This window comes from Ogataea philodendri, assembly GCF_020536065.1.
Source record: "Ogataea philodendri strain CBS6075 chromosome Unknown scaffold7, whole genome shotgun sequence".
NCBI classification, from domain to species: Eukaryota; Fungi; Ascomycota; class Pichiomycetes; order Pichiales; family Pichiaceae; genus Ogataea; species Ogataea philodendri.
Window position 1 is genome coordinate 28,428 of NW_025763914.1, and position 21,046 is coordinate 49,473.

Consider the following 21,046-nt stretch of genomic DNA (forward strand, 5'->3'; position numbering starts at 1 on the left):
GTCGCACGCGGGACATTTGCCGTCGCACTTCTCGCATAGTTTCCCGACGGTTGTTCCCGGCTGTTTCAAACACAGAACAAGATCCAACTGGTGGCGGGACATTTACCAAGATATTTATTAAAATTAGATTATTTTTCACCACTCCACACCAAGCACAGCCGTGAAAAACTGGAAATTCAAATTACCCCAGACTAGTTCAGTTGTTGCCAATGTTAAGGAAAATACTCTTGGACTGGGTGTAGAGGTCGATACCGCTTTCGCCGAGCTCTCTGCCAATTCCAGACATCTTGAATCCACCGAACGGAACTTTGCAACTCTCGTCGTTGGACGAGTTGATGTACACAGAGCCGGCTTCGAGCTGCTCAGCAACACGATGGGCTCTATGGAAGTCCTTGGAGAACACCATCGCGGCGAGACCGTAGATGGTATCGTTGGCGTTCTTGACGGCCTCTTCTTCGGTTTGGAACTTGGAAACTGCAACCACAGGGCCAAAGATCTCTTCTCTGACGATCTTCATATCCTGGTTGCAATCGGCAAACACCGTTGGTTGGATGAAATACCCGGCCTTCTGGACAACTGGTTCGTCTCCCAGAACAACCCTGGCACCTTCCTTCTTGCCTGACTCGATGTATCCCTTGATCTTGTCAAACTGGCCCTTGGAAATGACCGGACCCATGGTTGTTTCGGAGTCGAACGGATCACCGATCTTCCACTCATCCAAAATGGCCTGGCGGAACAGCCCGAGGAACTTCTCATAGACACTGTCCTGGACCAGGATTCTGGAGTTGGCGGTGCAGTTTTGGCCCGAGTTGTACATAACTCCGAAGGAAGCCCATTTGGCAGCTTTTTCCAAATCGGCATCTTCAAAAACCACCAATGGCGATTTACCACCGCATTCCAACGAAACGTTCTTCAAATTAGCCGAGGCACTTTGCATGATTTTTGCGCCCGTTGCAGTCGACCCAGTGAACGCCACTTTATCCAGGTCGGGGTGACTAGCCAATCTCTGGCCAGCAACGGCACCGAAGCCACTGATGACGTTAAAAACTCCTGCAGGGAAGCCTGCTTCCTTGACGTACTGCGCAAATAGCAGCAACGACAGTGGTGTGAGTTCACTGGACTTGATTACTAAGGGGCACCCGCACGCCAAAGCGGGGCAGAACTTCCATCCAGACATGGACAACGGGTAGTTCCATGGAACGATCTGGCCAACCACCAAAGGATATCTCCTGGTGATGGCTAGTCTGTTGTCGCTTAAAGGAATGGTTTTGCCGTGGATCTTATCTGCCCAGCCTGCACAGTAACGCAGGTACTCCACCACACTGAGGATGTCTGGTTTTGCGTTGGACTCGAACGGCTTGCCCGAATCCATCGCCTCCACCTTAGCCACCAAGTCGGCGTTTTTTTCCAGCAGGTCGGCCAGTTTGTGCATTTTCAGCGCCCTCTCCTCACCTGGCACTTGCAACCAGCTCTGATAAACGCCCCTCGCAGCGGCAACTGCCTGATCCACCTCTTTTTCGCCAGCTGCGTACACAGACACAATTGGCTTTTCTGTGGCTGGGTCAATTGTCTCCAGCTGCGAGTCTGAAGACACCCACTCATTGTTGATGAACAGACCAATAGGCTGTTGGTATTTTTCGCCAGTTGGCAACGACACTTCCTTGAATAAAGACATTACAAATTGAAAATTGCCAACATTGTCTTTTTTACTCGTTCAGGAAATTCCCGAGCAAATCTAATCGATTCAAAATGGTATTTAAACCGGGTACCAAACCAGTTTTTTTCGTTGCTGCTGAAATATCCACTATGGCTTCGATTTCCACAAAAACCCAAAAGCTTAACACCGGCGCCTCGATTCCTTCCATTGCCCTTGGATGCTGGCAATCCTCTCCTGAGGACACCTACGCTTCTGTGTTGCACGCCTTGAAGGTTGGCTACAGACACATTGACACTGCCCATGTTTACCAGAACGAGGCAGACGTTGGCCGTGCCATTAGAGACTCTGGTGTGCCAAGAGAGTCTATTTTCGTCACCACTAAGGTGTGGAACACCAACCAAAGAGACCCAGCTTCTGCTTTGGACGGCTCTTTGAAAAGACTTGGTCTGGACTACGTCGACCTGTACCTGATGCACTGGCCTGTTCCATTCGTCAAGCCTGCTGCCGACGCCAAGGAACAGTTCTTCGTCAAGGACCCTAACGACCCAGACAAGTTCTACAACGACAGAGAGTGGGACTACATCAAGACCTGGGAGCTGATGCAGAAGCTACCAAAGGAGAAGACCAGAGCCATTGGTGTTTCCAACGTTTCAAAAACCAACCTCAAGGCCCTGCTTGCTGCCCCAACCACCAAGATCGTTCCTGCTGCCAACCAGATCGAGCTGCACCCATACTACCCACGTTTCGAGCTGTTGGCCTACTGCAAGGAGCAGGGCATCGTCGTCGAGGCCTACTCTCCATTGGGAAGCGCTCAGTCCTCTCTGCTCAAGGACCCTCAATTGACTGCTCTCTCTGAGAAGAAGGGTATCTCGCCAGCCACCTTGTTGATCTCTTGGGGCCTGCAAAGAGACACCGTTGTGCTGCCAAAGAGTGTGACTCCATCAAGAATCGAGTCCAACCTTAAGGCTGTCGAGCTCGACGAAGAGTCTATCAAGGTCCTTGACAACCTCCACAAGACCACCAGCGGTAGAATCGTCGCCAGAGACTGGGGTGTTCCTGTCTACAACGACCCAGAGGACGTTCCTCCTCTCAAGAAATAGATATGTTAGAGAATTGATATCGGTCTATATTAGTTTATACACTAGCTCCGCTCTGTGTCTCTGAGCTCCACATAGTTCAGGTAATACTTTTTGGTCCACTGTCTCATTTGCTTGCCGTAGATCAAGAACGGAATCACAAACGCAAACGTGCCAATGTCGATCACCGCAAGCATCACGTAAGTGCGGACGTTTCCCAGAGCGTCGATCAAAGGAGAGCAGACAAACGTGAAAATACACCCAATCATGTTGTTGATGAAGGCAACCGCAAGCATTCCTTCCAGAACCATTTCTGGATACGCATCCATCAGATACGCCATGGCAGTGTCTCCGGCCGTAGCAAACCCAAATCCTATGAATCCAAGCCCAATTGTGTATGTGATCTTCCAGCTCCACTCTTTCTCGGTGCCGATACCAAAGATCAGCAGTCCCAGTGGCGACAGAATGGCAGCAGGAAACACAAACCAGAGTCTGAACTCTGCCTCTTGGATTCCGCCGTTTCTCTTGGCCTTCCAGATGACAAACCAATCAGAAAAATATCCGGCGTAGATACATCCAACCAGAGCTCCAATAACACACGGCAGGTTCATCAAAGCAACTCCCGTGTTGGAGTAGTTCCATGGAGGGTCGTAGTATTGGTCGTCCTCGGTGGTTAAATAGAATGTCAAAAAAGCGTCTTGTAGACCCCACAGCAGTCCCGAAAGCAGAACCGGAGGGAACCAGAACACACGCAGCATCAAAATCAGCCGCTGGAAGTATTGTCTGATACCGAAGCCGACCAAAGAAGCAGAAGGAGTGATTAGCTGCACTCTTTTCCAGTAAGATTTTCTTGGCTCGCCGGCGCCGGTGCCATACACTCCTCCAACCTCAAGCACCTCCGATCTTTCTGCAGACTGCGTGTCTGCATTTTTCTCGTCATACTTGACGTTGAGCGTCTTTTCTTTCGAGTCGATCTGTCCAATGTAGCTGGATCTGTCGAAATAGGTTTCGTATTGCGTCAGAAACATCACAGCCAGCAAACCACCCGAGATGATCACAGCAACCCATCCCACCCAACGGAAGGTGGTGTATTGAACAATAAATCCGGCAATAAGCGGGCCCAGATACGTTCCAACAGAGGTTGCCAAGATATACACTGTCAAGACTCCTCCCAGTTGATGCGAAAAATACATGTCTGACAACGAAAGCTGGACCTGGGCCTCGGCACAAGCCTCAGAGGCGCCCACAAACAACTGCGACCAGATTGTATCACTCGTATCTTTGCTCAAAGCGAACCATACAGCACCAACAAGACCAAGAATAATACAGATCACGTAACTGATTTTGCGGCCATAAAGCGAGGAAAAGGGTCCCAAAATCACAGTGGTCAGTCCGATAGATGCAAACAGAACACCAGCTCCTGTGTTCATGGAGTCGTACGAAATACCATAGATCTCGTTTAAAGAGTCTTGCGTAGATCCAGCGTCGTTGGATGTAGCAGCAGTGAAACCAGTGATAAAGGCCAGCAGTGCAAACTGGTACATCTTGGTCCATGTTCCCCAGTTAAGCGGGTCGTTTGGAGAGTCTGACGGTTGAGGATACAAAACAATACCATCTTCAGTAGTCTTGATTCCTGCGTTGTCTGGGTCCGTTGCTTTTGTGCGATCGACCTGGTGCAAAAGCACGTTGATGGTCCCGGGAATAAAGTCCGCGTGGTACTTGTCGGTGTACTGATCCATAGTGCGAAAAACGGCTCAACTTCCAGTGCAGCACAAACAAGTACTTTTATCTCAAAGACATCTAAAATTTGTTGGTGCCCCCACTACTTTTTTCCGCAACGAGATGCCCACTGCGCGGCTAGATAAGGAAACCCGTGCACCACCAGCCTGCCCCTATTGCAAAATTGGGGGTTTCTATGGCAAGTCGGCGCTTAGCATCACGTGACCTGCCAAGCCGGCTCGGTTTTTTTGTCGCAGTGCTCCCCACGCTCGTCATTTTACGTAATCCAGCAGCCGACTGGCGATGGCTTTAAGCTGTGAGAAGCCACATAACTGTCCCTGATTAAATTTGCCACTATGTCGATTGCTCCTAGATTTGCCCATTCCCACGTTCTGTCTCCGGTTTCCAGCTCCTCCAACTCGATCAAGAGCGCTGTCCAGCTGTTTCTGGACTACAATTGCCCTTTTTCCAAAAAGCTGTTCAACAAGATAAATACCGAGGTTATTCCATTGCTCGAGAAAAAGCACATTGCCGACAAGTTCGACTTTGTTTTCTTCAACGTGATCCAGCCATGGCACTATGTTGGTTCTGGTGCCTACCACGAGGTCGCTTTGGCCGTTGCCAAGCTGTACCCAGATCAATTCTGGAAGTTCTCGGAGATTCTGTTTGACAACCGGATTGACGACTCCGTCACTTTCAACAAGACCCAAAAGGAGGTTGTTGGACTGGCAATTGACCTTGCTGTCAAGTCTCTGGAAGGAGTCGACTCCAAGAAGCTCTGGGAGCTGCTGACCCCGGCCCCTGATAAGGGTAACGGTCTGCAGAAGGACAACAAGTACTTCACCAGATACCAGCGGACTGTGGGTGTTCACACCACTCCAACGGTTCTCGTTGACGGTATCACGTTCGGAAACATCGAGAGTTCCACCCCTGCGGAGGAGATTGTCAAAATCCTGGAAGAACTCTTGGACTAGATTATGTCAGCCGTATGATTTATAGTACTGAACCGATTTTTTCTTCTTTCAGAACACGCCCAGATCCCAGCGGGGGCGATCGTATACGCAACCATGTGGAATAGCCGTGCAGCAAGATTGCTACTGTGCACGTTTAGCGCAGGAACCATGACAGGGAAGGTTTCTTGCTGGGTTTGAAACGTACCACACCTCGCACCGTGTCTAGCGGACCCTATTGTGTTCCAGATGTGGCAAGTCCCAAACAATACCCGCTGCGAACGCGTCGCACATGAATTAGTTTTCTCTTAAATCACCTGCCGTTTCTTCGTTCTGACTGCCAACAGCTCTTTGCACGATGAAACAGGAGCTTCTTCCGCCAGCCACGATTATCAGTCCCATTAACAAGAGCTTTGAGCTCAAAACGCCTCCTCATTCTGTGTTAAGACATGGCTCTTTGAAACCCAACGACGCGCGCTCCTGCCTGAGAGCAAACGGGCTTTTGTCTCCTGAGTTTTCGTCTCCTCAGCTGAAACGCGACGCCAGCGACGAAAGTGACGAGCCCAGCGTTGATCAAAGCGACGACGATTATGAGGAGCCGGGATATTCCAAGAAACGCAAGCTACATTCCTCGCCCCCTCCTGCTCCAAAATTCAACGAGCCCGAACCCAACGGCAAGAGCCGGTCCGCCACCAAGTCCAGAAGACTTAAGGGTCCTCAGAATATCGAGATACCTCTTCCTGAAGACATGCCTCCGGTCATTTTCGACTCGATGGAGAAGCCTCCTTTCTCGTACGCCTCATTAATTGGAATGGCCATCCTGCGAGCTCCTGGTCGCAAACTCACCTTATCTCAGATATACCAGTGGATTTCAGATAATTTCAAGTATTACAAGAAGGGAGAAGTCGGTTGGCAGAACTCCATCAGACATAACTTGTCTTTGAACAAGTCGTTTGCGAAAACCGAAAAGTCCAAGGACGGCAAAGGCCATTTTTGGAAGATCGTGGACGGGTTTGAATACCAGTTCTGCAACATCAAGAACTTCGAAAAGATGATGGCTGCTGGAAAACTCAAGAGATCCAGAGACCAACCGTCGCTGGCCACCAAGTCTTTGTCATATACCCCTGCTCAAAGCCAAACTGGCCAGTCGTTGGAAGCACCTTTGAAAAGAGCCAACACCGAGCCTTTTGGCCTCGATTTCGACCATTCTCATCAGAACATGGTTCTGGGCTCCATTCCGGAACTCACAGCACCTGCCTCCTCCTGGACGTCCTCTGCCGCGGGCGATAATATAGTGTTCAAGGAGTTGCAACCCAATCCAGACCAATTTTTGGAGTCGCCAGGAGGCCCTATTTTTGCTGCGCGGTCTCTCCCGTTCACCTCCTCGTTCAGCTGCAAGTCGACGCTGGAGCTTTCGCCGATCAAATCGGGAGAAACCGGCCCGCTACTCGAGCCTCTTACGCCTAAACAGAACGGCTCGCTCAACACGCTACAGAAATCTCAATACCAGTACGACCAGCTGCTGCTTTCCAAGTTCAAATCGCCCACCAGCGTGCTCAAGACGCCGAACTTCGCTCCTTCCAAGAAATTGTGGACATCGCCGTCCTACTTGGATGACTTCTACACTTCGCCGAGCGCTGGACGCGGCGTGGACGACGAAAACTTGTACGGGTCTCCGGTGGCTCCTGTCAAGAAACGCAAGACAGGCACCCCTGCCCGGTACTCCACCAACGAGATCTTCGGCATCGACATCTGTAAGATCCATCATGACGATTGACTACGGTACGGGTCTTTGTAATGTTAGCGTATGTATATTAGTTTGATTCACCTATTTATCTTTTTTCACTGTTCCGGTGTACAAGCTGCGGGTTTTCCTCGTATTCGCTCTTGGTCAGCCACATTTGCTTGAACACACTTAGACTTGCCAATATCGACCCGCCCATGAAACAGTTTGTGCGTCGTTCGGGCGACGCGTAGATGCGCAGTTGCAAGTCGGGGTCTTCGTGCTTCATTTCCTCGAGTATTCTCACTCCAAAGTTCTTGAACATCGTCGAGCCGCCCGCGAGGATGATGTTCTCAAACAGCTGCGGTCTGAGGTCGTAGTTGGTTTTCCGCACAGAGTTGATTAGCACCTGGTGGATCGGCAGCTCTTCTATTCCAAACTTTTCTGGCTGGTAATACTGTTCTGTGCACTGGGACAACGCCGTGCTGGACACGTTGACCACCTTGCCATCCGGCAGTCGGAACTGTTTTGTTTCGCTCGCAAGAGGCGGCTCCTTCAGCTGTTTGTCCAGAATGTTGGGGTTGACGTAGCACAAACGCTCCTTTAGGCTGCGCACAAGCTCGAACTCGGACGACGAGGACAAAAAATAGCCGTTTTTCATCAGTTCCAGCTGCATCTGCTGTGTGATGTCCCGTCCGCCAAAGTTGAGTCGTTTGATCGTTCCTGGAACAGAGAATCCTTCGTAGATCGGAACCACCGTGGTGACACCGTCTCCAGAGTCCAGAACAACGCCCGTTGTTTTGCCCAGCGAGTACAACGACAGCACCGCGGGCATCGCCACGTACAGTGCTGGAAAGTTGAACGTTTCAAAGATCAATTCCGCCAATTGATCGCGGTTCTTGGCCGGGTTCAAAGGATGCTCTGTGATGAGCAACGGATGCTGGTCTGTCTTGACCTCGAGCTCCTGCACGACCTGGCCCCAAACGGCCTCGAGCGACTCCCAGTCGTCCACCATGCCGTTTTTCATCGGATACTTGAGTTTCAGCAGCCCACGAAGCTGCTGTGCACGCGACCCGATGAAAGTGTCTGTTGGAGACACGGCAGAAGGCATCACTCGGTCGTACTTTGGACGACCCACCAGGTTCGAGTAATTGATCTTGGGCTTTTCGTCGCCCGCAAACCCGGCACGAATGGTCCCCGACCCGTTATCAAAGACTATGGGCTGGTTATAGATGGACTCCATGCCAAAAGGTAAATAAAAGAAAATTATTTCAAAGATTAAATCTATATGCAATAGTATCTATCACCAAAATCGCCGAGTCCCGGAACAACAAACTTCTTCTCGTTCAACCCGTCGTCGATCATTCCTGTAATGACCTTGATTTTTGGATACTTAGACTTGAACACCTCGATACCTTCTGGACTAGCCAGAACGTTCAAAAATAAAATTCTCTCTTCCTTGACACCCTTTTGCAACAGAACGTCCACGGCCATCGACGCAGATCCGCCCGTGGCAAGCAGAGGGTCCAGCAGGAAAACGTATCTTTCTGGAATATCTTCAGGAAGCTTGACGTAAAACAACTTCGGAGTAGCTGTTTCCTCATCTCTTTGGATAAGAATCTTTCCTAATCTGACAGATCTACAACAGTCTCTCAAACCTTGTTCCATACTCTCGCCCGCTCTGATGATAGAAACTCCACAGATCTTACCCAGGAACTTGTGGCCGTCGTAGGAAATTCCCAACGGAGTTTTAATCTGGCATGGCTCAACAGGCAGCTGGTTCAAGCCTTCCTCGACCAAAAGTCTGATGATCCGGTCAGAGTAAAACACAAAGTCGCCTCTTTGAGTGTTCTTGTCTCTGATGATCGAATACAGACACTTTAATTGGTTGGTTTGAGGAAGTGAGATAACATTATCGTACTTGGACATTTTTTGTAGATAAAGAAAAGTTCGAAAACTAATTTCCGACGGTTATCTTATAGAAAATTCAAACTCATCTCGTAACCAATTTTTTGGCGGATCGCAAGCAATCGATTTTGGAAATCGTATCCGGGCGTCTTCTTACTGCACAGTTCTTGGCCCTGCCGCAGCACCTCGGGCGTTAATTCTTTTTCGAATTGGTTCAGAACTCGGATGAATTCTACCAGCTCGTCCACGCTGAGCAGCCGCTTGCCGAGGTACGGCTCTAGCAGCATGATAAGTCCCATTTTGTAGTGTTTTGGCAAATAGGTGAAATCAAACAGCTGGAACAACGGCTTGAACTTGACAGTATCCTTTTGTTGCAAAAACTGGTCCAAAACAGCCAATGGACTCACAGCCTGGCGCAGAGCAGGCTCCAAAATCTCGTTCGACCGGATCTTGGCCGTCAACGTGCTGTCCTGTAGATCGCCAACCAGCAGTTTCTCAAAAATGCTCCACACAAGCTGTGTCAGCTTCACATAGTCCCCAGCCTCGGTGTAGCAGTATAATGCCTCGTAAAGATACCCGATAGCAGCAAGCTTGGACCCTTGAATGAGGTATATCTTGACGGCCGTTTGACGCAGCTTCAGTTTCGCACAGATCGACAAACACCACTCAAAGTCGTCGTTGTTAGTGATCTGGTACCGTGGAAGCAACTCGGAAACAACTTCTCTAGAGTTGGAGTTGTTCACCATGATCAAGATACCTATACCGATCGGGAACAGCTCGCGGTGCGTCAAGTACGAGAACGCCAGGTCCTCGAGCATCTGGTCGATTGTCGCACTCAGTGTTGCCTCTGTGAAGGAAATAACCGAAAGATAACCTTTAAGTAGTCCGGCAGAAACCATAAGCACAGAAGTAAAGGTGGCAATCGACTTATCCAGCATTTCTATCGATGTAATCACAGACAACATTTTTCCTTGCAACAGCTCGATGCACATGGTTTCCCAGGACTGGACTGTCTCTGGAGGGTGCCTGTCTATGGAAACTTGCATGTATTCGTCCAGCAGTTCTAACGATGGTAGCTGGTACAAGTAGTGGGCAAATAGAGCCTCATACCACGTATCTGCAGCGTCCAGGATAGCCGAGGAGGATGCAGAAGTGATATTGAGCAGTTCCTGGATCTCTGCAGCAATTCCAGCCTCAACAAAACTTGTGGAAGCTGCCCGTTCACGTAACTGCACCATTGATTGTTTCCAGATAAGAAACTCTTTAGCGTCCGCAGAGAATCTTAGCATGTCATAGGTTTCCAGTAGTTTTTTGAAGTCTGTGATAATATTGAACAGGTTGAGGTCTTCTGTTTTCAAGTTCTTCCAATTGCTCTGGTCAAGAGCATCCAATGATTCCTTGAACAATCCGCGTAGCAGGAGTTTCTTGACATATGACGACCAGAAAAGAAGGTTTCTGTACGGGTTTTCGAAACTGAGCACCTCCTCGGCCAAACCGTCGTCCGGTTGGATATCTGCTCTGTTGATCCAGACAGAAAGCAAAGCTATTCTTTCTTCCTCGTTTGAAAAATACACCGCGTTGAGCAGATTAAGAACATTAAGAATCTCCTCGTAGTTGAAAATGAAAGTCTCTTGGAAGTTTGGGTCGTTGATGGATTTTGTCGAGATCAAGTCTTTAAGACTATTGATTACAATAGACATTATTGACTGAAGTGTTTGCTTTTTTTCCTTGATGTTTTCCTGTATCTGACTGAGAACACCAAAGTTGGACTCCTCATCGTCCTCGCTGAAATGTTTGTATGCTTGGTTTGTCAAAAGAGGCTCGAAAGTGTGGTAGATGGTGGTCAAGAACTGAACGTATTCCTCAGAGGTGTCCATATTAGACGGGATATCAAATGGGTACAGTTTGCGTTCTCTATCGTTTTGCACATCCATTTTTGATTCCTGGTCCGAAGACAGAAACAGTACGCCACTGTCGTGCGATCTGTCGAGCGAGAATTGCAGAGTTCGTCCATTCTTGAGCCAGCTGAGATCGCTCTTGGCTATCGGAGTCTCGTCGTAGGGCAGACGCGAGATTGGCAATTGCGACTGCGGATCAATATCAAGCTCGGCGTCTATCTCGTCTGGCTGGTTTAGCGCCAGACTCACTCCGTTCGTCTTGGTCAATGACATGGGATGCCCTAAAAGAATAAACAAAATGGAAATTTTATGAAAAGCTGGCTGTGAAGGAGAGAAGAAAAAAAAATTCAAGAAAATACAAATCAAGGAACTAGTGGCTATCAGATGAGCTGGGTAGACATTCGGTCCACTGAGGGCATCACAAGGTTTCTGAGAAACCAGAAAACCCCGATACCGGAGATTTTTCAGGCTTCGAAACAGCTCATAGTGCATGACGAACCTATAGTTCTCCCTAATAAAGAACGGTTTATTTTCGAGCTCGTATGTGATCGGCTTTCTCACACCAAGTCCAAGGAATATAGACACAGCAAGGAGATCTGGGATCTTTTCATTTTGCTGTGGACTCGACTCGACCGTGAAACCAGAGTCAAATACGTCACCAAGATCAGATTCAACGACTTGGTGGAGTCCATGTTGCAAGAGACCGACTTCGACAGCGACTCGGAGTTCCTGAACGTGTTCGTCCAGAGCGTCGATTTGGTTTTGGATGACAAGAGACTCACATTTTCATCCGAAACCAACGTCGAGCTGGTTTCCCAACTGCTTCAGCTGGCTGCTACCGCTGGCCAGAGTAGCTGCATACAATTGGCATACAGACTATTCAAGAGCGCAAACACATCCACTCTGCACTATAACAAGAAAAATGTCGCTTACTTCTGTTCCGAGTGTCTTCCAAACGTTCTGGTGCTCATTAGAGCGGGCAAGGAAACCGCGCTTTTGGAAAAAATGCTCAGAGAGGTGTTGCTTCGTAAAGAAGCTTTAAATGACTTGAAAGAGAATGTTGGCTACTTTTGCAACTCGGCTGCTACCAAACAAATCGACGACGTGGCGGTGATTGACTTTTTCCAGCGGATTATCGGCAAATTGGCCGTCAAGGATATTGAAGAGCTATTTGGCGAGGTTGTTTCCAAATTCCCTGGGACTAAGATTGAACTTTTAAAACGAGTTGTTGGGCTGAACAAGGTGCTATCGACGAGTTTTTTGAGCAACCTAGTTGACTCGAGCAGTCTTAATTTGGAGGTTTTGCAACTCGCAATCAGCAAAAACGTTGACGTGGGGCTTTTGTACAGCGACAGGATATTTGAGCTTGCCAAAACACAAGACGATAACAAACGGTTTGAATTAATGTCTGCTCTACTTGATGTTTATGTCCGTTCGCGTGAAGTGGAGACGTTCTTTGAGCTGTGGTCGGCAAATTGCATAGAAAACACAACGTTTGTCTCGGACAGATTTGTCACGGCAGTGTCCGAGATCATTCCTGGCCTGTCACAGAAACAAATTATAAATTTGGTCAAGAAATACGTTGAAAGCAAGAACTTTGTGCTGTTGACCTCAATTGCCGAAGGATTACTACTGGGAGTCACCGGCATCGGCCAGACTTCCATCACCCGGATGCTGCAACAGACTGCCGACGAGATGAAGCCAGAGTTTTTGAAAGTGCTTGAAAAACCACAAGAGAGTCACCATTACTGGAAACTTGCTACCCTGATGCAAATGATTTACAACACGGACGTTCCCACTAAAAAAACGTACAAGATCGAGGACTTCTTCTTCTCGCGTCTGCGTTCGTTCGAAAGCCGGTTGCAGTCGGCCGACGAGACGTTTGTGAAACAGTTCATGTCGTTCTACCGCAAATCGGATATTCAATTCAAAAGAACCATATTCACCAGATGGTTTGTTCTGATGAACGTGATACTGGACCAGTCACAATTGAGAAAACTCGTGGAGGAGTATTTCGGCAACGAAACAGACGAGATAACCGTTCTTGCCAATGGAGTGCTTCATGAACAGTCCAACCTGATGAAAGAGGTTATCGACTACCTGATTTCAGACCTTTCTTCAAAGAAACCAACACTATCTCGCTACATCCAGACAATTCCTGCTTTCTGCTACACGCGCAGCCAGAGAGAGCAGATGCTGAATCTATTGGTTGGAGCAGAGCTGGAATCCAAGTTTGTGTGCATTCTTGCTCTGTTGGAACAACCAACCCTCAAATCCAAGGTTGAGACAGATATATCCACGCTGATCAAGCTGGTTGAGGAGTCCTCTTGCCCAGAAGCACTGGAAGTGGCTGATAAAGTTTTCGACACGCATCTTCGTCAAAGCTCCAAGTTTATCACGGAAAGCGAGCAGACGTTGAGATCAGGTAAGGCTTTCAAGACGGCGCTGTGTCTGCTCAGATCCGAACGCAGACTCGATAAGCTCAATGACGAGCTGTACGACTCTCTTTTGGACAAATGTGTGAACGATGTGTCCAAAGACAACAAGCTGTTGGATGTGCTGATTGAGCTTAAAAGCTGGAAAGTCCAACAAGATCCAAAGATCAAGAAAACCATCTCCAAGATTGGCAACAACTGCGACCCAGAAACGGCGCAAAAACTGTTCAATTTGATTTGCCAGCTAGGAAAAACATACGCTCCCGAATACGTGCTACCGTTGTTCAGCTCCCTTCCGCACCTAGAACTGCTTATGGACTCGCTTAAAACATACCTGAAGAACTTTGAGGCCGAAGAGTTGGCGTCAATTTGGCTTTGGGTTCTTGATACAGACGAAAAAGACGAAACCGTCAGCTACTTGCTCTGTGTGTTACTACAAATCCAATCTTCAGAGAACCAGTACGCCCAGAAACTGACCATTGCGTCGTTGTCGACTCTACTGGACCTGCAACTATCGGTGGAGACCGCGATTCAGGTCGGTTTGGTGCTGAAACAGCTGATCAGCGGATCAAGCTGGATGCTCACCCAGTACTCTGTCGAACAGGTCGTTGTCTTTATCAACAAGATCAGCCAACATTTACTAGAAACAGAGCAGCTCACAGATGCTCAGACAACGCTCTACCTGCAAAACTGCCAGGTTCTTTCCAATCTCGTTCTTTTTCAGCGGTTTAGATTCTCAAACAGACAACATCTGCTCATTCACTCGTTTGTTGGCTTGCTGGAGTGTCTCTTCAAGCACAATCTCGGAACAGCTGCTGCCACCGGGTTTGAGAGACTCGTGAGCAATCTGTGTGAGATCTCTGCGTCTTCTGTCTCTAACTCTGAGTCAGAATCCTCATTGACCAGTACCGTTTCCTTTATGAAACATCAGCTGCGGAAATTCGTGCCTCTGTTGATTTTGAACTATGTCAAATTTTATCTGAGCTACCAAATGGATCCTGCTATTAAGGATGTTCTAGAAAATAGCATGTTCATGGTGTTCGACCTGTTGACCCTGAACGAGCTCAACTTTATCAATATGAGTCTGGACTCTCAGTCGCGGATCGTCTACAGATCGCTGTACGACGACTACAAGAAGTTCGGTAAGTGGAGAGAGGAGTAACCGTGGTGCTCTTATCCGGATTAAAGAGGGCTGTTAATATAGAATAATTTGAATAATTTTTTTTTTCAGTATTTAGCATGGTTGAGATCACAGAGTTGGATGCGAAAACGGACCAGCTGGTGAGCGAGTGGGAGAAAAGACGGTACGTTCCCAAACAAGGAGAACCAGACCTGCCACCACAGCTTTCTGAGCTGGCCGAGAAGCCTACAGAGGAGATCATGGACGACCTGAACAGATTACCGTTATTCATGACAGAGCTGGATGAAACAGACGGAGAAGGCGGAGAGAACCTACAGGTGGAGGCTCTGAAGGCTTTGGCATACGAAGGCGAACCAAATGAGATTGCCGAGAACTTCAAAAACCAAGGAAACGACTGCTACAAGGCCAAACAGTACAAGAACGCTGTGGAGTACTACACCAAGGGGCTGGATGTTGACTGTGGAGTGGACGAGATCAATGCTGCGTTGTATCTTAATCGGTCGGCGTGCAATTTGGAGTTGAAAAACTACCGTCGATGCATCAACGACGCCAAGGAGTGTTTGAAGATCCAGCCAAAGAACGTGAAAGCGCTTTTCCGTTCTGCCAAGGCGTTCCTGGCCATTGAAAAGTACGACGAGGCCGACCAGATCTTGCAGTACGCCTCGTCAATCGACAACAGCTCACCGGCGTTCAAAGTTTTGGTGAGACAGTTGGAGGATCGGCGTCGTGTTTTACGGGAGCTAGAGGAAAAAAGACGGCTGGCAGAAGAGACTAAAGAGCGCAGAAAGTCCAACTTGAAGCAGGCAGTCGCTGTGAGAAACTACATCAGTATTTCCAGAACCGATCCCTCTGAACTTCCTGCGGGAACGGCCATCCGGTTGGAGGATCCAGACGATATCGAGACACAGCTTATTATTCCAACGATGGTTCTTTATCCAACAACGGACGAGTTTGATCTGATTTCCGAGGTGAGCGAGCTGTCCACTTCAGGAGATCTCATTGAGATTGTTCTGGACCGTCCAGAATCTTTCTTTGAGGATCCAAAGCATACTAATTTCAAACAACTGGAAGCTTTCATGGAAACAGAGAGTGGAGGATTAATCAAGGCCGGCAAGAAGGTGACGTTCAACTCGATCCTGGGATCAGCCTCTCCACGTGTGCCGCTCTTTGACAACATGATGAGAATCTTCTTGGTTCCAAAAGCCGAGTCAAAAACATGGATCTCGAAATGGAGTAAGGAAGCTGCTTTGAAAAAGAGACTAGTGTAGAAAAATTTCACCAAAAAAATAATTTAATTTTACTATAAATCATGGCCTCCGTTAAAAAACAGCGGCTATCAGACGGACTTTCTGTTACACAGAAGGTTTTCGTTCGTTCGCGGAATGGAGGAGCTTTGAAGATCGTTAGGGAGCATTATTTACGTGACGATGTTCCATGTTCGAGCATTTGTTGTGATGATTGTGAAGAGTATTATAGACCCACTCCGGACGGTGGCAAAAACGAGCCTGTTTTGAGCGGTGAGCCACTGGATCTGGGCAAGCAAAATATTGGAAAACACTATTTGGTGTTGGACACAAACGTGGTTCTGAACGCAATTGATTTACTTGAGGGCGATAAGGCCTTTTACGACGTCGTTATTCCTCAGACCGTGTTGGAAGAGGTGCGAAACCGCAGTTATCCGATCTACATGAGACTTAGAGCTCTGTGTAAGAACGACGACAAGAGATTTGCCGTTTTCCACAACGAGTTCAAGGCCGCTTCGCACGTCTCCAGAGAAAAAGGCGAGTCTGCTCAGGACTTTAATGACAGACTCATCAGAAAATGTGCATCTTTCTACACCGAGCATTTGAAATCCCATAAGATAGACATTGTCCTGCTCACAGGAGACAAAAATAACGCAGAGAAGGCATCCAAAGAGGGACTTGTATCGATGACTCTACATAACTACGTTTCTCTGCTTCCAAATTTCGCCGAATTGGAAGACATGTTGCCGTCCAACGAGACGTTCTCGCGCCAATTGAACGAGATCAACTATCAAGACTACTATTCCTCGGCCCGTTTGATGGGCGGAATCAAAAACGGAACATTGTACCAGGGTGTGATCAATATCTCGTCGTACAATTTCCTGGAAGGATCTATATCTGTGCCGTCGATGCCCAAACCATTGCTGATCCTCGGCCGGGAGAACCTGAACAGAAGTTTCAATGGCGACTCGGTCATTGTGGAGCTACTTCCCCAAAGCAAATGGAAGAAACCTTCTACAGAGATTGTTGACGAAGAGACCATAAATAAGAATGAGGTTGGCGACGACGATGAAAACGAGGTGATTATCTCGGACCAGGAAAGAAAACTTTTGGCCCAGCAGGCTGCAGAGACACAGGGACATGATGATAAAGTGATTCCAACTGCCCGGGTCGTCGGTATCGTGAAGAGAAGCTGGAGACTGTATGTTGGACAATTGGCATCCAATGCTGCCGCCAGCAGCCAGAACACAGGAAACGCAGCAAAGTCGTGTTTTGTAATTTTGATGGACCGATCGTTACCCAAGATCCGGATCCGTACGAGACGTTCGCGTGAACTAAGCGGTAAGAGAATTGTGGTTGCAGTTGATTCATGGCCTGCCAACTCCAAATACCCAGAAGGCCATTTCGTTCGTGTTTTGGGAGACATCGAGGATAAGGACGCAGAACAGGAAGCTCTTTTGCTCGAACACGATGTGGAGTACCGTCCGTTCTCCAAAAACGTTTTGGATTGTCTTCCGAAAGAAGGCCACGACTGGAAAGTTCCAGAGAACCTGCAAAACGGCGACGAGCAGCTGGCAAAAAGACGCGATCTCAGAGACAAGCTTGTTTGCTCGATCGACCCGCCAGGATGTGTGGATATCGACGATGCTTTGCACGCACAGTTGCTTCCTAACGGAAACTACGAGGTTGGAGTGCACATTGCCGATGTCACGCATTTTGTCAAGCCAGCCACGGCGCTGGACCAAGAGGGTGCTTCGAGGGCCACGTCGGTCTACCTTGTTGATAAGAGAATCGACATGTTGCCAATGTTGTTGGGAACAGACCTGTGTTCGCTGAAACCGTATGTGGATAGATTTGCGTTCACTGTTCTGTGGGAGCTGGACCAGGACGCCAACATCGTCAAGGTTGACTACTTTAAGTCGATCATCCGGTCCAAGGAGGCCTTTGCGTACGAACAGGCCCAGTTGCGGATGGACGACCAGTCGCAGCAGGACGATCTCACCAAGGGAATGCGGATTTTGTTGAAGTTGTCCAAGAAATTGAAGCAGAAAAGACTCCGTGCGGGTGCTTTGAATCTTGCTTCGCCAGAGGTGAAGGTCCATATGGACAGCGAGACGTCCGACCCGGGTGAGGTGGAGGTGAAGAAACTGGTGGAGGCCAACTCGTTGGTGGAAGAGTTCATGTTGTTGGCCAATATTTCAGTGGCCAAGAAGATCTACGACGAGTTCCCGCAGGTGGCCATGTTGAGACGACACGGAGCTCCTCCTGCAACCAACTTTGAGGTTCTGAACGACATGCTGCGTGTTCGAAAGGGTATGTCTATTTCTCTGGAGAGTTCCAAGGCTCTTGCCGATTCGTTGGACAGATGCGTTGATCCTCAGGACCCGTACTTCAACACTCTGCTCAGAATCATGGCCACTCGGTGCATGATGGCCGCCGAGTACTTTTCGGCCGGCAACTTTGGGTACGAGGACTTCCGCCATTATGGACTGGCTACCGAGATCTACACGCATTTTACGTCTCCGATCCGGAGATACTGCGACGTGGTAGTCCACAGACAGCTGGCGGCATCGATTGGGTACGAGCCGCTGCACTCGTTGCACCGCGACAAGGCCAAAATGGACCTTGTGGTGAAGAACATCAATAAGAGACACAGAAACGCACAGTTTGCTGGAAGAGCCAGTATCGAGTACTATGTTGGCCAGGTGATGAAGAACACGCAGAGTACGCACGAAGGGTATGTGATCAAGGTGTTTTCGAACGGAATTGTTGTTCTTGTGCCGAAATTCGGCGTGGAGAGTCTGATCAAGTTGGAGAGTCTGGGAGATATCAAGGATAGTCATTTCGATGACGAGCTGTACAAACTGACATTTACAGGCCACAATGGCCAGTCTCGCCAGATCAGCGTGTTTGACCGTGTCAATGTGTTTGTCACGTCGCAACTGGACGAATTAACAGGAAAGAGAAAGGCCCAGCTCAAATTGGCATAAATGCTTATATAATATTAATTTTTCACCTATATTTTTTTCACTACTTTAACCATGTCTAATCTAGGTCTTCAAGTTAGACAGACGGTGCCGGCAATCGACCCTGTCGTTGCGGACTATGCTGTTGGCTATCTCGGACATTTGACAAACTCTACGGAGGACTCTGTGCTTGCACAACAGCTGGATGTTTCTAAAGAAATGGATTTTCTGCGCCAACTGCTCATTAGTGCCGGTGGAGAGACCGACAAGGTGGACCAGTTGACAAACAAATTGCAAGAGACCTTGAACAAGCAGCTCTCGGACAACATGGCCAAGCTGGCCGTCACAGGAGACACGTCCAAACGGCTTTTGGACATCGATCTGATCAATAACCAGCAAAGAGACCTGGACAGCTCGCTGGCCCTACTCAACTCCACCTCAGACATCGCACACACAGGAAGACAGATGGAGACGCGGGTGGACAAGAAGAAGCTGCAAAAAGCCGAGGCCAAGATCGCCAAGAAGGTGGCCAAGCGTGCCAACAAGTTTGTTCAGTACGAGGCCTCGAAGCTGCTCAATTCTCAGGACAAGGAGGACTACGACTCGTTCTTCCTCAAGGTGAACCCGATCGACTTTGGTGCTGGTGCTGGAAAGTCCAAAGATATCAAGGTGGACAACTTTGATCTGTATGTTGGAGCCGGTAAGCGGATTTTGTCCGATGCGTCGCTCACGCTAGCGTACGGACGTCGCTACGGTCTGGTTGGTCAGAACGGTATCGGTAAATCGACGTTGTTGCGGGCGTTGTCGCGCAGAGAGCTCAATATCCCGAAACACGTGACCATCCTGCACGTGGAACAGGAGATCCAGGGAGACAACGTTCCTGCGTTGCAGTCTGTTCTGGACGCCGACGTTTGGCGGAAACAGCTGCTGAACGAGGAGGCCAAAATCGACGAGCGGATTGCCGAGATCGAGTCGTTAAAGTCGGAGTTCGAGGCCGAGTCGCTAGAGGTGAAGAAGCTTGAAAACGAGCAGAACGACCTGGCAGAGCGGCTCGAGGAGGTGCACGAGAAATTGAGCGAGATGGAAAGCGACCGTGCCGAGGGCCGTGCGGCCTCGATCTTGTTTGGGCTTGGATTCAGCGAGCAGGCGCAGCACCAGGCCACCAACACGTTTTCTGGAGGATGGAGAATGCGGCTTTCTCTTGCCAGAGCTCTGTTTTGTCGGCCAGACCTGTTGCTTCTTGACGAGCCGACAAACATGTTGGATGTTCCGTCGAGCACGTATTTGGCTCACTATTTGCAAACGTATCCTGCCACCGTTCTGATTGTTTCTCACGACCGTGCTTTCTTGAACGAGGTGGCCACAGACATAATCCACCAGCACTCGGAGCGACTGGACTACTACCGTGGCTCCAACTTCGACTCGTTCTACAACACCCGCGAAGAGCGTCTCAAGAACCAGAAGCGCGAGTACGAGAACCAGATGGCGTACAGACAGCATCTGCAGGCGTTTGTGGACAAGTTCCGGTACAACGCTGCCAAGTCGTCGGAAGCACAGTCGAGAATCAAAAAGCTCGAGAAACTGCCTGTTTTGGAACCACCGCAGGAAGACAAACAAATCACATTCAAGTTCCCAGAGCCAGACATCATCCAGCCGCCTATTTTGCAATTGAGCGGTGTTTCGTTTGGATACGACCCAAAGAAACTGCTTTTGAGCGACGTCGATTTCGACGTCGCACTCGACTCCCGTATTGCTCTTGTTGGTGCCAACGGATGTGGTAAGACAACACTTTTGAAGGTGCTGATGGGCGACAACGTTCCTTTGGAGGGATCTGTTTCCAAGAATCCGCGTTTGCGGGTCGGATACTTTGCCCAACACCATATTGATCAGATGGACCTCGACATGAGCGCTGTCAGCTGGCTCAGCAGCAAGTTCCCGGGAAAAACTGACGAGGAGTACAGAAGACATCTGGGATCCTTTGGTATCACCGGCTCGTTGTCCTTGCAGAAGATCGAGTCGTTGTCCGGAGGTCAGAAGAGCAGAGTTGCGTTTGCTTCGCTGTGTCTCAACACTCCGCACATTCTTATCTTGGACGAGCCGTCCAACCATCTGGATACCTCTGGTCTGGACGCGTTGAGCGACGCTCTGAAGAACTTCAAGGGTGGTGTGTTGATGGTTTCGCACGACGTCGCCATGATCAACAGCGTGTGTAACGAGATCTGGGTCAGTGAAGACGGTACCGTGAAGCGTTTTGATGGAGACATCTACGGCTACAAGAAATATATTCTTGCTAAGGCCGACGCCTCAGGAGTGGTCAACAGACATTAGA

At 48.9% G+C, this 21,046-nt stretch overlaps 15 protein-coding genes across 15 annotated transcripts; 9 read left to right on the plus strand and 6 right to left on the minus strand.

Moving 5' to 3' along the window:
- Positions 1-196: 196 nt before the first annotated feature.
- OGAPHI_002794 (uncharacterized protein) lies at positions 197-6,164 on the minus strand (the record flags this gene model as incomplete). The annotated part of the gene is made up of 6 exons (XM_046203702.1): positions 197-1,701; positions 1,770-2,265; positions 2,392-2,500; positions 2,845-4,403; positions 4,734-5,416; positions 6,137-6,164. The coding sequence occupies 6 exons, from the start codon at positions 6,162-6,164 to the stop codon at positions 197-199; spliced, it is 4,380 nt and encodes a 1,459-aa protein (XP_046061957.1).
- Positions 423-995, plus strand: OGAPHI_002795 (uncharacterized protein; the record flags this gene model as incomplete). Its single annotated transcript, XM_046203703.1, has 2 exons — positions 423-677; positions 759-995. The coding sequence occupies 2 exons, from the start codon at positions 423-425 to the stop codon at positions 993-995; spliced, it is 492 nt and encodes a 163-aa protein (XP_046061958.1).
- Positions 1,750-2,757, plus strand: OGAPHI_002796 (uncharacterized protein; the record flags this gene model as incomplete). Its single annotated transcript, XM_046203704.1, has 1 exon — positions 1,750-2,757. The coding sequence occupies one exon, from the start codon at positions 1,750-1,752 to the stop codon at positions 2,755-2,757; it is 1,008 nt and encodes a 335-aa protein (XP_046061959.1).
- OGAPHI_002797 (uncharacterized protein) lies at positions 3,001-3,303 on the plus strand (the record flags this gene model as incomplete). The annotated part of the gene is made up of 1 exon (XM_046203705.1): positions 3,001-3,303. The coding sequence occupies one exon, from the start codon at positions 3,001-3,003 to the stop codon at positions 3,301-3,303; it is 303 nt and encodes a 100-aa protein (XP_046061960.1).
- On the plus strand, positions 4,809-5,426 carry OGAPHI_002798 (uncharacterized protein; the record flags this gene model as incomplete). Its single annotated transcript, XM_046203708.1, has 1 exon — positions 4,809-5,426. One exon carries the CDS (start codon positions 4,809-4,811, stop codon positions 5,424-5,426), a length of 618 nt encoding a protein of 205 aa, XP_046061961.1.
- Positions 5,761-7,179, plus strand: OGAPHI_002799 (uncharacterized protein; the record flags this gene model as incomplete). Its single annotated transcript, XM_046203709.1, has 1 exon — positions 5,761-7,179. One exon carries the CDS (start codon positions 5,761-5,763, stop codon positions 7,177-7,179), a length of 1,419 nt encoding a protein of 472 aa, XP_046061962.1.
- OGAPHI_002800 (uncharacterized protein) lies at positions 6,615-9,054 on the minus strand (the record flags this gene model as incomplete). The annotated part of the gene is made up of 3 exons (XM_046203710.1): positions 6,615-6,878; positions 7,262-8,340; positions 8,433-9,054. The coding sequence occupies 3 exons, from the start codon at positions 9,052-9,054 to the stop codon at positions 6,615-6,617; spliced, it is 1,965 nt and encodes a 654-aa protein (XP_046061963.1).
- Positions 9,055-9,101: 47 nt separating this feature from the next.
- On the minus strand, positions 9,102-11,204 carry OGAPHI_002801 (uncharacterized protein; the record flags this gene model as incomplete). The annotated part of the gene is made up of 1 exon (XM_046203711.1): positions 9,102-11,204. The coding sequence occupies one exon, from the start codon at positions 11,202-11,204 to the stop codon at positions 9,102-9,104; it is 2,103 nt and encodes a 700-aa protein (XP_046061964.1).
- A 111-nt stretch (positions 11,205-11,315) lies between these two features.
- OGAPHI_002802 (uncharacterized protein) lies at positions 11,316-14,528 on the plus strand (the record flags this gene model as incomplete). The annotated part of the gene is made up of 1 exon (XM_046203712.1): positions 11,316-14,528. The coding sequence occupies one exon, from the start codon at positions 11,316-11,318 to the stop codon at positions 14,526-14,528; it is 3,213 nt and encodes a 1,070-aa protein (XP_046061965.1).
- OGAPHI_002803 (uncharacterized protein) lies at positions 13,310-13,846 on the minus strand (the record flags this gene model as incomplete). The annotated part of the gene is made up of 2 exons (XM_046203713.1): positions 13,310-13,673; positions 13,785-13,846. 2 exons carry the CDS (start codon positions 13,844-13,846, stop codon positions 13,310-13,312), a joined length of 426 nt encoding a protein of 141 aa, XP_046061966.1.
- Positions 14,529-14,605: 77 nt separating the features above from the next.
- Positions 14,606-15,775, plus strand: OGAPHI_002804 (uncharacterized protein; the record flags this gene model as incomplete). Its single annotated transcript, XM_046203714.1, has 1 exon — positions 14,606-15,775. The coding sequence occupies one exon, from the start codon at positions 14,606-14,608 to the stop codon at positions 15,773-15,775; it is 1,170 nt and encodes a 389-aa protein (XP_046061967.1).
- Positions 15,439-15,684, minus strand: OGAPHI_002805 (uncharacterized protein; the record flags this gene model as incomplete). The annotated part of the gene is made up of 1 exon (XM_046203715.1): positions 15,439-15,684. The coding sequence occupies one exon, from the start codon at positions 15,682-15,684 to the stop codon at positions 15,439-15,441; it is 246 nt and encodes an 81-aa protein (XP_046061968.1).
- Positions 15,776-15,816: 41 nt separating the features above from the next.
- On the plus strand, positions 15,817-18,741 carry OGAPHI_002806 (uncharacterized protein; the record flags this gene model as incomplete). The annotated part of the gene is made up of 1 exon (XM_046203716.1): positions 15,817-18,741. One exon carries the CDS (start codon positions 15,817-15,819, stop codon positions 18,739-18,741), a length of 2,925 nt encoding a protein of 974 aa, XP_046061969.1.
- OGAPHI_002807 (uncharacterized protein) lies at positions 16,551-17,933 on the minus strand (the record flags this gene model as incomplete). The annotated part of the gene is made up of 2 exons (XM_046203717.1): positions 16,551-17,322; positions 17,665-17,933. 2 exons carry the CDS (start codon positions 17,931-17,933, stop codon positions 16,551-16,553), a joined length of 1,041 nt encoding a protein of 346 aa, XP_046061970.1.
- A 51-nt stretch (positions 18,742-18,792) lies between the features above and the next one.
- OGAPHI_002808 (uncharacterized protein) lies at positions 18,793-21,045 on the plus strand (the record flags this gene model as incomplete). Its single annotated transcript, XM_046203719.1, has 1 exon — positions 18,793-21,045. The coding sequence occupies one exon, from the start codon at positions 18,793-18,795 to the stop codon at positions 21,043-21,045; it is 2,253 nt and encodes a 750-aa protein (XP_046061971.1).
- Position 21,046: the final 1 nt, after the last annotated feature.